Here is a 14,063-nt window from a genome sequence, read left to right as displayed (position 1 = left end):
CCCCTACACCGAGCCTCTGTTGACACTTCACAGCTGAAACCAAAGATGAAAGATGTTCAATATTATGTAATTTTAAGAGATACTCATTGAATGCAGAGGTAGTTATTTATTAGAACTTTAAAGGGGTGGTATTATGTGAAGTCAATGTTTTTGACCTTTACATAAAGTTATATTGTTATTCCCTCATCAAAAATATACCTGGAGCGTTGCTTTGATTCTTTAATGAATGTTTGAGAAATCATTTAATCTCTGATGGCAACAATTTAAATCCTGCCTCACAGAGCACATTCCCTCATCACACCCCCCACTCAGCTCCTTCAGACTAGCCAGCAGCTATTAGCAAAGACCTAGTGGAACTGTACATTAACAAAGCTCATAATGCAAGCTTCTTCTCAGTGAAACACTGGTAAAAACATTGTTAAATAGTTAGTAGAGGAGCCATGTGGTCATGATTTCCTGATGGTGGAATTTCAAAAAGAGCAAGAGTTTCTCAAAGAGACAGAGGCCCAATTTCAAGGCGTTTAATCACAAAGTCAAATTTCTTTCAAGTAATATTTGACATTTATATTAATTTTATAGCAACTGAAGGTAAAATAGTACTATTAGTAAGGGGCAGTGCTATGTATTTTCCAGGCACATAGTACCATTTTATAGCACCAACATGTAACTATTTTACATGTTGGTGCTATAAAATGGTACTATGTGCCTGGAAAATACATAGCACTGCCCCTTTAAGAGTTTGTTAATGTTTTATTAATATATTCTTTCACATCCGGCCCTTTAAAACATTCCTGATCTTGTTGTGGCACAAAATAAAAATAAGTTTGACACATCTGGTCTACGATATACAATCTCAATAATTTGAAGTTTGTCTTTTGACATGGCAAAACATATAATAAAACTTTTAGAAGTTCCTTGATTTATTCCTTTAAGTATAAACTGACAAATGTAATGATATGGAACACAATGAAAAAGGGTGTTAAAATAAGGTTAGTGTCAGGCTCTGACATCATTCCCCTGAGTTGTTGGAAATAAAAGAGATATCAAATCAGAGTCCTAGAAAATCCACTTTGTGCCGATACAGTGAGACAGAGACGCAGTCGCTGACTGCTATATCTTAAGACCCGAGTTATAAAAAGTTGATAATTAAAGACAGGCCTCAAAGGACGAAGGGAGATAATTGGCTTTCTCAGCCATGCCACTCTGACCCACTTTACTACCAATAACTTAATAAGGAATGAAGGAAACGAAGCTTCTGCGCAAATTCAATCTGGAAGGCTCTTTAGCCTCACCTGTCTCATCAATCAGCGCCTCCCTCTCTTCACCCTGGACCTATCAGCGTCGGTTCAAGCCTCGCTTCGGGCAATCATCGTTCAAGCTCCAGTTGAAAAGGCCCTCCTGGCCACAGCTTCCTCCACTTACCAGCTGTGATCAACCCACCTCCGCCCCATCTCCACCTTCTGCTCCTGGCTCTCAGGCCACATCCTTCTTCGACCGCCGCCACCAGTACAGGCCCTGGGGGGTTTACATTCCTATCAGGAATGTTTATTGAGCTCATCGAAGCTCCAGCTCGACATCCCCGGCCGGGGCCTGAACGCCAAAGGACTTTAATGTTTATTTGTCATTAAAGTTTCTTTAATCGCTTTCTTTCTCTGTCAGAGTCTCTCCAGATTAAATTAGAAAAATAACAAGTTGTTTTAAATCTGAAATAATTTATTACCATAGAAGTGTGGGTGATCCTTTGCCTCACACTGATATCCAGGTTCTGGTTCCGCCCCAGAAACAGGTTCTGTATCCAGACTTGTTCTCTGCAGTGTAGCTCCCTATAATTAAGGGCTAATTATAATTTCATGATTCTTTTTTGACTGCGATGGTTTGATGGTCTGACCTAAAACAAGAAATGACCAAATCAGTCAGGTGTCAACAGTCTGTGTGCCACAGAGTGTGTATCTGTACAAAATTCATAATGCTCCACTGCGTCAGAATATTGTGGCTTCGGGGTTTCTTTTCACACTTAATGGTCACATTATCACCTAAAGATCTATTGCTGTATCAGTGCCCCAAATGATCAAGAAATTACTAGCTGAATTTATCAGAAAGTAGGTTCATCAATCAAATCAAAGGTACCATCAGTCGGAGCCATTTTGTCCAGGGAATCAGTGAAGACAGAGTCTGCAGAGTGCAGCTTGAGGTAATGTTGTGTCCTTATTCAATCATTAAAGCAACACTTCAGTAGTATTTGTGTAAAACTTTGTAGCAGCTGTACCTATGTGCCCTGTGTGTGTGTGTGTGTGTGTGTGCGTGTGTGTATATATATATACCAACAATGGCCCTGGCCCTAGAGTTAGTCTATACTAGACATTTAATTATTCAGATACTTATTTGTCACCTTTGTCCAAATTGTTGCTTTTCCACCAAAGGCAGCACCACAGTAACAAGCATTCAGGACAAATTCCTCTGTAACTGAATGCTTCAGATAAAACTAAAATATACAAATCTGTTAGTAATTATGATAAAGACATATGTGGAAACAGTCCTATGTTTACCAAGGTTATCTGTTGTATGCTAAGAACTGAGGGCCACTATCAATAACTCCCATGTTTTCTGTTGGTCTTCAGCCATTTATCAAACCTGTGTGCGGTCCAGGCCTCGACCCTGCAATACTACTATTTGTCTTGTCAAGTTTCTCTTTCTGACACAGCCCACCGACTGCAGCACACACACATTTGTCCCTTCAGTGACCTACAGTGACAAGCACGAAAGCAAGCTTAGTATTAAAGCTAAACTCTGATGGCATTCTTTCCATTTTCCAGTGATGGACCCTGGTACTGTTCTACCATCTCACCCTGCTTTCCAAAACTTTACCCTGTCTGCTGTGTTTGTCGCTCTTCTTCATGTTGTTGTCACTAATGTATGGAGTTAGATTTGATTCACAATTATTCAATCAAAAAAAAAAAAACAATCATGTAAAAACAAAAAAAGTAGTATTCAATCAATCAATCAAAAAAAAAAAATTCTAACAAAAAAATCTTAAAAACTTTTTAATCATAAAAATATTTTTTTACAAAACAAAAAGTTTATAAAGACTTTTTTTTATTATTGAAATCATTAATTTTTGTTTGAAACTTTTATTTTTGCATATCAGAATATTTTGGTTGACAGCCTAAGTTTTTGGTTCAGTACGTTTTTTTGAAGCTCCTGTTTTTTGGTTGAACTCAACTTTATTTGCTTACGAATCTCACATGAACATTCTGGGCGGGGCTTAAGGACGAGCGATGTAAGACGTGTTCCGATTGGTTAGCGCTGACTAAAGCGGATGACTCCCTGAGATCTCAGAACTCTGTCCCGAACTGCAGGGCTTCGGTGACGGGACACAGAATGTGATGGTAAGTAATCTTCACAAAACTACACCGTTTAGCAGCTTCTAAAGTGTCCACCCTGTTTCAAAGAAGAAATCTTACACAACTTATGACGACAGTCACATATTTTGTCTGCCGCGATCCCCGGTAGCATATTGTGCTAGCTAATGTTAGCACTAGGTAAAGTTCATAAACTAGGCTTGTGTAATATTCGCCTGTCTTTATGTTGAATTCGTTAACCAGCGCACCTCTGTCGAGTGGCATTAAGTGTGGAAAATACCAAATATATCTGGAGGAAATATGTGTTAAAAGCTGTTTTGTAATCCTCCGTGTGTTTGTGTGTGTGTGTGTGTTAATTAGCATTGAAGCTAAAGTGGGAAAACAGCAGATCGTTGCACCAATGTTATTAGGTCCATGTCAATCTGCACTCAAGTGACTGTGCAGATTATTTATTTACCAAGCACATAATCAGTGTTGTCGATGAGGGGAGGCAACGTAACTCTTAAATAAATATATATATTTTCTTCCAGATGTAAAATGTAAAACTAAGCTACTAGGTCACAGGCCGAAGGAGGATATTCACATAATTTCTGTGTTTTTTATTATTTGGTGTGAATGTCTCTTGTACTTGACCTCTGGTCAACCTTTGTCACCACCTTACGCATGCGCATAATACCACGCCAATAATTAGACGAAGTAGTAGTTACGGTGTTGCATAGCTAGCCGCTAATAATTTATTAGAAAGGATATAAACATGAGTGCCATAGCTGGTCCAAGTAAGAAGGCTAAAACCTACCACTTCCATGCTGAATGGGAGGAGGATTTTTTTTTCACTTTGTCATATTCTAAATGTGTTTGTCTCATTTGTCGATGTGCCATTGCTATTCCAAAGAAGGGAAATATGGAGCGGCATTTTCGGACTCTTCATAAAAACTACGACATTGACTTTCCTCCGAAAAGCGAGCTGAGAAGGAGAAAGGTGAAAGAACTTAAATCCCAGTTGTCCGGACAGGAGTCATTTTTCTCACATCTGACCACAAAAGCGAAAGCAGCCACCGAAGCATCCTTTCGGGTGAGTCACTTGATTGTTAAGCACAAGAAGTCCTTCCAAGACGGAGAAATGATAAAAGAGGCATTTGTTGAAGCTGCTGATTCCTTGTTCCGAGACTTTAAAAACAAATTGTAAATGTCATCTGCAATCAAAGCTCTCCAGCTATCGAGGAATACAGTTACATGGCGCTGTGAAGTCATGGCTGAGGATTTGACTCAGAAACTGTGGAAGGATAATGCGGACTGCGAGTGTTTCTCGCTGCAATTAGACGAGTCAACAGATGTGAGTGACACAGCCCAGTTGTACATTTTTATTCGAATGGTGTTTACTGACATGAATGCAAGAGAGGAGCTGTTGACCGCCCATGAAAGAACATACACGGGAGAGGATATTTTCCACTCTTTCAAAAGCTTTATTGAGAAAACCCAGCTCCCGGTGTTCAAACTCGTGTCCATCACCATGGACGGAGCACCTGCGATGGTTGGCCACTCACATGGATTCATTGCTAAGTGTAGGGAGGATGATGCTTTCCCGGACTTCCTCAGTTACCACTGCATAATACACCAACAAGCGTTATGTGCTAAAATGCTCAACATGAAAGAGATAATGGATGTGGCAACGAAGATCGCCTGTTCTATTCGCGCCAGACCTCTTCAAAGACGACTGTTCCATGCACATCTGGAGAAGGGTGACTGTGACCACTTTGAGTTGTTGTTGCACACTGACGTGAGATGGCTCAGTCGAGGGAAATTCCTGGAAAGATTTCGAGAGCTCAGTCCGGAGATTAAGGAGTTTTTACTTGTAGCCAAACATGCAGAGTACAGACAATTAAATGATGACCAGTGGCTGCTAGACTTGGCTTTTTTAACCGATCTGACCAACATGTTGAATGACCTTAACATAGAGCTGCAGGGAAAAGACAAAACTGTGATCAATATGATCAGCTCAGTTAATGCTTTCAAACGAAAGATGCAACATCAGCCCTCAAAATTGCAGCGCCATGATTTGACAAACTTCCAGAATGTTGCATCGGAGCTGGAGATGAAGGGGAAGACAAGTGAGCAACTTGACAGTGCACGGTACACAGAGCAGATTGAGAACTGTCTGTCAGAGTTTGACAGTCACTTTCAAGACTTTGCTTTATTGGAGCCAGTTGCTACATTCATGTGCTACCCTTTTTGGGAAGATGCTGAGGTGGATTCACTTGCATCAAACATTGCAATGATGTTTCACCTGAACTCATCTGGTGTGGAGAATGAAATTTTGACTCTACAAGCTGACATTGAGCTGAAGTCCAGGGCCCATGGACAGTTCTGGAACTTGCTAACAGAGGGAAAATACCCCAACATGAGAAAATGTGCTACTTCCCTGACTGCATTATTCGGTTCCACCTATTTATGCGAATCGGCCTTTTCCCACATGAAGATTATTAAGTCCAAATACCGTTCTTCAATGACTGATGCTCATCTGGAAGCGTGTTTGAAGCTGGCTATCAGCAGCTACTCTCCGGACTATGCAGCCCTGCAGTGCAGGTCATCAGAGTAAGGTAAGAACAAACAATGTACAAAGTTGTATTGTGTAATGTGGTTCATGGAGTTGTGCAAGACACACCAATATGTATTGTAGATGAAATTCAAATTCAATTAAAAATACTTTACTTATCCTAAAAGGGAAAAAAAGAAAGAAGATACAATATTAATTAAATAATAATAACTTAAATAATTATAGTTTAGAATAAAAAAAATGTTCTGCATTTTTATTGTAGGTAGATCTTTTAGACTCGGTCATCTTAAAAGTAGCTCGCAAGCTGAAAAAGTGTGGGCACCCCTGATTTAATCCATCCAAAGTAACCACAGCTGCCTGTTTTATCATTCATAAAGAAAAATATCTTTCTGTGAATGACAGGAAATCTTTAAGATTTCAGCTATGCATCTGTCAACTCTTTATTATTCACTTCTATCAAAAGAGGAAGGAGAAAACAGCCAGACTTCCTTCTATTTGTGTTATTATCACCGGTAAAAGTTACTAAGCAAAGATGCTCCTGTAACAAGGTGAAAAATGATGCTCAGACTGAGTCTTCATGTAACATATGGAAAGAACTTTCCCAGGAGAAATGTCCTCCATTAAGACTTTAACCTACTGCTGGTTCAGAGGGCCCCCTCTCTGCTGATCCAGCTTTCTGTGAGCATCTGTCTGAGCGCATGTGTGCGAGTTGTTGGATGATGTCCTGCTGTACTCCGACATCCTGATATATCCCTCAGTCTAATGACGCCAGACGTCAGGATTCATGCCGTTTAATTAATTACGGTGGGAAAGTGACCAAGGTCAGAGCACGACTCAGCCAGAGAATGTTCCGCAGGTCACGGCCTCTTCATTCTACTTCTGTCCAGCTGTCAGATCTCTGAAGGTAAAGAAAGAGCACCTTAAAATGTTTCCTGTGATATGGAGTCAACTTGTGAAACTGTAAAATAAATTTCAGGTCATGCATTAGATTATGTTTTTTTATTGTTCCCAGTTATATTTTAATGGCAGCACATTCTGGAAAATATATCAGTTTTGAGATCTTTTTATGTTTTGCTAGATTTCTCCTGCATGGATGGGCGACCTGTCCAGGGTGACCCCGCCTCTCACCCATTGACAGCTGGACATAAGCACCTGCTCCCCCCCTTAACCCCACTGGGGATAAACATATTTGATAATGGATGGATACTAGATTTGTCTTTTTGGTGTACATATACCATCTTGCCAAATAATCAGACAACACAATGATATTTCTCATCGTCCTTATGGTGATGACATCTAGATATACTAAGCTTTCAAAGTTTCTGAATTTTAAAAATGATTTTTGCCTAACAGATATCAAGAAATGGTTAAATGACAAAAACTGAAACTTTGATAGCCCCAGGCAATGTGTTCAGAGACACTGCAAAATACGTCAGCTTCTCACGCTTTTCTGATTGATCAAATTTTATAAATTTGAGTGTAATGTTGATAGTTCAATGACGTAATAGCATCATTCTAAACTGTTGGATAGGAACCGTTTTTATCGCCTAATACTAGAGACGTGCCGATCAGGTTTTTTCCTGCCGATACCGATACCGATCACCCATGAGGGCCTTTCACCGATACCGATCACTGATACCAATCACATAATTTTTTTTTTTATCATAAACACTACTGGTCACATTATGTGGAAAAAGGAACCATGAATTCACCTTAATTTAGACAAAAACTTGCTTTTAATAACTGTTTCCAAGAAGAAAACTAAACAAAACAGGCATTGTGCAAATTGTACTGCTATTGATAAAACTATCTTTAACTGACTAAAAACACATGAAGGCTCTGAAGAGGCTAAATAATGCAAAGAGCCAAAATAAAACCTCTCACTATTGCTAAAAAGATTAAAGTATAAACATTCAAAGGCAAATACAGGATCCATTACAATAAACAATCCTGAGTTACTGAATGAAAACTTCCTGATAGCATGGCGGCTAGCTGATTACTGCTAGCTCTGATTGGCTGTTTCTGACTCAGCGGAGTAATTATGCAGAACAGGGAGGAGATTGATTATTTTTTCAGAGATTATCTGTCTCATGTTAGGACAGCGAAAGTTTTAATACGTATGTAAAATGTACTTTTTTAAGTTAGATGCTGCAGCTTTAAGCAGAGGTTCGGTATGAGAGTCACTACCAGGTGGAGCAGAAGCGAAGCTCCGTCTGTGAAATATTACTACCTGTAGCGTAGCAGCGGTTCAACAGCGAGAGCAGAACCAGCGTCTTACATCGCAGCTCGATGTATCATGTATTTCGTGAAACGTGAGGACCTTTTTTTGCGAGTGACTAGGTGGTTATGCGTGGGAACTCAACTTTCTAAATGAGCTAAAGACTCCGTTTTAGGTTTGGATTTTTTTAGGGACATTGGAACATGAAATATCATCTTTAACATAAAAATTAATAAAATTTAGAAAATCAAAAATCTGTCAGGTTTTTGGGTCCACATGGGGACTTGTCCATCACCAACTACCACCAGGTGGCACTGTGTAATTTTTGTGAACACAGTTCGTCAAATATGAGAAATCCTAGTTCTTTTAAGTAAATAAACTCCATTATATTAGATTTGTTTTTGTTTAATGTTATTTTTAAGTACCTGGTAACCTGCTTAAAGCCAATCATCAATACTGGACTGCATTTTCAGAGTGTATGTGAACCATTTTAGTGCAAAATTTCCAGAATTTTGTTGAAAAAAAATATATGTAGTACAATCCAATGTACATTTCATACATTTATGAAATGTATTCATGTATTAATTCAACAGGGCTAAACTCAGAAAATCCAAAAATAACTCAACAGAAAAACACAGATAATGACAAGAACTTCAAAACTGGCAGAAACTCCAAACAGATCCGGCGTGGTAATGGCACTAACAAACCAACTAGGGCTGTCACGATAACAAATTTTGCTGGACGATTAATTGTCTAAAGAAATTATTGCGATAAACGATAATATTGTTTCAAGACCTTTTGACACTGATTTAATGGAAATGACTAATGCATGCGATTTCCTGATATTTATTTTCAAAATAACACGCAACATTGGAACTGATTAAATAAACGAAACAACCAAAAATAAAAATAAAACGGATTCTCAGTCTCCATTAACAAAAAACGTACTTGAATAAAAACTAAACAACATAAAGCCAAAGTGGAAATAAATACTGCATTCAACCAAAAGAGTGCAGATTATGAAGTCTGTATTGCCCTTCAGTAATCTCTAGATTTAAATAGAGAAAAGAGGCACATCCGACTTCGTAATGCAATAGTTCACACTACAACATTTTTTGCCCCTATTTTCCCCTTATGACAATCTTAGATCGTTGGCCGATCTGACCGATCACCCTGCAGTGTGTGGTGGGTTACGGTAGATCGTCGTGGCCGCTCCGATCTAAATACAGGGTTTTCCCCGACTGGGAGCTTAACGCTGAATGTGACAGGTAGCCAATCAGAAAGCGCAGATTTTCCTCCGTGCTCTCTGAGGGGAAATTACGAGGGGAATCCCGAACAGCTGAAACAGCGCAACCTGAAGTCCAGCGGACATCGGAGATGATATGTGGAAACATTAATATTTATTCAACATTACGTGCGAAGACTATAGAAATGACAAGGGGAGGAGTTGGAGCCAAATGGCTACCGCAGTTGATAAACCCGGTAGGTTTTCTGCTGTTCTTCGTTAACGTAACATAAATAGGTTATAATTATTTTCATTCAGTCAGGACTGTGATGCATGTGACAGGTAGATTCTAGTAAAGCATTGATTAATGCCTGATTTTAAAATTAGTTAACTGGACTTGTAGCCATTATTTTGTGCCCATGTGGCTGGACACCACACGGCACGACAAACCCGATCGAACCTTTATACCGTAGATTTCTGTCGGCTAATGTGTGGTCGCTCAGGGTTTGAAAATGGGCCGACAACTTGTGTAATGTGCGCTGGACATTAGACTAAGGAAATGAGGAAGAGAGGGTCAGTAGAGAGCACCAGAGCTGAGCCTTTTTTCATTCAGTGTCATCAACAGAAAGAAAAAAGGCCGGAAGAGACGGTAAAGCCGATAATTAAAATGAGGTCGATAGGTTTAATTATCGTCCGATTGATTGATTTATCGTTTATCGCGACAGGCCTAAAACCAACTAACCAAAACTAACTAACTAAACCATAAAAGTCAACGCTTGAAAGTCTCTCTTTTTAAGGCATCTATGCGATTTTTGACATAGAATTTAACCCCTTGCCATTCCCTGCCCTTGAGGGCTATTGGTGAGGTTTGAATACACTGGGCTTTCCCAGGAACCTTTCCTGATTCAATGTAGTCCATCAGCGTTTTCTCCACCGCCTGAATTTCTTCTTGGCTCCACTTCCTCTTCTTTTGTAGTGGGCCTGAAAAATAATTAGGGGCACTTAAGTGTTCTTCAATGAAAAAAGGTGTCAGTCTGTGTGACAGGGCAAGTTATAAAGCTATCACAAAAACATTTTTTAACCACAGCTGTAGTAAAGTATTATTTCATATTTAAGGGTCAGTTGTCAGCTTTAATAGTTGTCACTGATGAAGCTGACAACTACAGGTCCTTCTCAAAAAATTAGCATATTGTGATAAAGTTCATTATTTTCCATAATGTAATGATAAAAATTAAACTGTCATATATTTTAGATTCATTGCACACCAACTGAAATATTTCAGATCTTTTATTGTTTTAATACTGATGATTTTGGCATCCAGCTCATGAAAACCCAAAATCCCTGTCTCAAAAAATTAGCATATCATGAAAAGGTTCACCAAAAGGAAGATGAGTAATTTGATGGTGGCTGAAGATTCAGTGAGCCTGAGTTAAGAGAGCATCAACATAAGAGGGGTTCTCTATTGGATGAAACTCAAATCTCCCTTTGTCACAGAGTCCAACTTGGGAAAACATGCAGGGCATGCTAAGTTGTCCTAACAAAGCGGTTATCAACGTGGATGGTACCGCCCCCCAGGGGGCGTTCAGAGAACGGCAGGGGGCGCTGGCGGAAATTTTTACAAAATGGGGGCGCTGGGATTCCTCTGGGGGGCGTTTGGTCAAAGGTAAACTTTACACCTTATATGCACAACAATGCCAGTTTAGACTTTGAGCAACTTGGTAAAACTGTATTGTGTATTGTAACTGTATTGTAAACTGTATTATTGTACATTAAATCATGCTTGGGTGCAACTGTATCGATGGCAGCTCTTCTTCTATTCAGTGTTGATTAGCTTTTGGCGCAGCTCCGCTCCTGCTACTGGTAGCTTCACACCGCATCAGTTCAGCGTTACACCGGCTGCTGATGATGTTGCTGTGATTCACTTTGTTTGGTATTTTTGTACATATGTTTTGGCAGTTCTGTGATCATGTCAAAGCAGCAACTTATATTAAGTTTTTTATTGTCCGTCTGGATGCTGCCCGCTTCCATGGAAGGACAACAGAAAATCGCTCTCATGTAATTACTAAAATCACGATACCCTCACTTTCTATATCTCTGAAAAAATGAACCCATTTAAATAAAGAAATCCCCCATGAGTGATAACCCGATAGAGAGCGTTCATTTTATAGCGTTAACACCGGTGCTGTAAGTGGTCCGGTATGAAACAGGGGTGATACAACAACTGTACCGCAAAAACCAAACCAAACAAATCTCAGAATATATGCAACTTGGACAAAATTATCAGGTACAGAGCACATAGAAAATTAATATAAATTACAGAAACCAAAAGTAACATTCACAAGACTAATAATACAGGACAGTGGCCTCTAAAGGTTCAATATTTATCAGAAATCTACAAACTTATTTTCTTTCCACTTACATATTCTTACCTTTTACTGAGGGCAGATCATTAACTTCCGTGGTGCATCTGGTCACCCCAAATTGACCTAAACAAAGGTATATTAAGTAAGAAAGAATTCAACAGTGTAAGCAGTCAGTGTGTTTGCTTTATAAAGAATTTCAAATGACTAGCTAGTTGAACTTTATACTAATTTCTTAACAGCACTGAATCAGAAGCTGCTGGTATTGTGATTATCTAATTTTCCCTGTAAACATTTAGTTTGACCAGTTAGCAACACTTTTTAAAACATTTCTCCTTTTATGGATGAAACTTGTAATGGAAACAGCACTTGGGCTGCACAGTGGCACAGTGGGAGATCTGTTTCCTTGCAGCAAGAAGGTTCTGGGTTCAATTCCCAGCCCAGGTCTTTCTGCATGGAGTTTGCATGTTCTCCCTGTGCATGTGTGGGTTTTCACCAGGTACTCCGGCTTCCTCCCACAATTCAAAAGCATGACTGTCAGGTTAATTGGCCTCTCCAAATTGCCCCTGTGTGTGGGTGGTTGTTTTTCTCTGTGTTGCCCTGCGACAGACTGGCAACCTGTCCAGGGTGACCCTGCCTCTCACCCGGAACGTTAGCTGGAGAGGCAACAGCAGCCCTCCCGACCCCACTAAGGGACAAGGGTGTCAAGAAAATGGATGGAAACAGCACTTATTTGAAAAAAAAAAAAAATCTTCTTAGTGTCGAGCCAACCATTTTTATAATTCCAGGAGGTGTTTTTTCAGGGGACTTGATAATCCCCATATTTAATAAAAGTGGCATGGAAACACTTTTTTTACATGTCCACATCCCTGGCAGCAATAAATGTGAAATAGTCAGTCAACTTAACATTATAAAATCTGGTTTCCAACTTCCAGGTGAGCAAACCCTAACTTTCTGGTTCCCTGGCAATTATTCTAAAAGTCTAATTCATCTATGTAAATAGAAATATATAATATACTAGAGAGGAAAGGTGTGCTGATCGATCGGCCACTGATCATAATCGGCCGATTCCGTGAAAAAGTGTATGATCGATAATCACCGATTACTGTCTCTTGTTGCCGATCACCTGCATCTCATTTCCCAGCCTGCCTGTGCAGCTGATCTCCTCTATCTTCACACTGTGCAAGTGCAAAGCAATAAATCCTAAGCGATGTGACGAGGAACTTTAACACTCTGAGAGTTGTTGAGAACGAGAATCTCAATCGATGAATCATAATTTGTATTGACACACGGAGCATAAAATCAGCCAAGAAAAGCATTCAGACTTTACTTATTTTATTAACTTTCAGCGCTGAAAGGAGACGCTTTACCATTACATCCGAGAAGAGTTTCTAAAAAAGTCTGTGCAGCGTCTGAGGAGAAAGAGGAGGGTAGCTGATTATATGGACTGAAGACACTCCCTGAAATCACACCATGTCTCTGTGGCCTGATAAGTTTCTGTTTCTCGTGAGAAATGGACCTTGGTGTCTAACAGAATCAAAAATGTAACTCTTTACTATGGGCCCTTTGTCTAACAGCGTGTGACTCTTTCTCGGCCTTGGTAAAGCATCTCAACAGAGTGAATAGGGAAGTTTGCTTGTTCTGCCGAAGAAATACCTCTGGTTGAAGCATGTCAAAATGCATCGACATGACGAATCTAATATGATGTTTAAAAAACAAACATTTGATGGAGTTTGGCTGCATCGAGGCTTAATGCTGCGATCCAGAGCAATCAGATAGCAGGTTAAGCAGCACACAACTACCAACACTCACCCTAGTTTTTAGTTTTCAGACCATAGTGGTCTGTAAACTAAACAAAAAACCTGATTCTTTAAGTCAACGAGCTAGTGGTGTAAGAGGTTGGTTCTGCTCCCGCTGTTGGACCGCCGCTATGCGCTACTGGTGGTGATATTTCACAGACAGAGCGCCGTTTCTGCTCCACCTGCAGTGAACTCTCACATCGAATAGCTGCTTAAAGCTGCAGCAAGTAACTTAAAACAATAAAATATTTTACATATGTATTAAAACTTTCGCTATGTAATAACATAAGATGGATAATCTCTGAAAAAAAAAATATACGCCTACTCCCTGTGTTCTGAATAATTACTCCGCTCAGTCAGAAACAACCAATCAGAACCAGCAATAATCAGCTAGCTGATCTCTCAGGAAGTTTTGATTCAGTAACTCAAGATTGTTTACTTTGATGCAACCTGCATTTGACTCTGAATGAATATTTTTTTCTTGACATTATTTGATATAGGCAGTGTTGTGAGGTTTATTTGACTTGTGCATAATTTATGGTACTGAG

General features: G+C 39.6%; 1 protein-coding gene across 1 annotated transcript; it reads left to right on the top strand.

Annotated features, from left to right (window-relative positions):
- The first annotated feature begins 4,608 nt into the window (after positions 1–4,608).
- LOC148153474 (general transcription factor II-I repeat domain-containing protein 2-like) lies at positions 4,609–5,955 on the top strand. The gene has a single exon (XM_088001653.1). The coding sequence runs from the start codon at positions 4,609–4,611 to the stop codon at positions 5,953–5,955; it is 1,347 nt and encodes a 448-aa protein (XP_087857779.1).
- Positions 5,956–14,063: the final 8,108 nt, after the last annotated feature.

The sequence above is a fragment of the Poecilia mexicana genome, unplaced genomic scaffold (assembly GCF_051168715.1).
Source record: "Poecilia mexicana isolate PSO_F unplaced genomic scaffold, ASM5116871v1 scaffold_20, whole genome shotgun sequence".
In the NCBI taxonomy this organism is placed as follows: domain Eukaryota; kingdom Metazoa; phylum Chordata; class Actinopteri; order Cyprinodontiformes; family Poeciliidae; genus Poecilia; species Poecilia mexicana.
The sequence above is the reverse complement of the archived record's forward strand: the minus strand, read 5'-3'. Positions and strand labels throughout refer to the sequence as shown.

Coding starts and splice junctions, on each gene's coding strand:
- LOC148153474 (XM_088001653.1), top strand. CDS start 4,609: ATGGCTGAGGATTTGACTCAGAAACTGTGGAAGGATAATGCGGACTGC.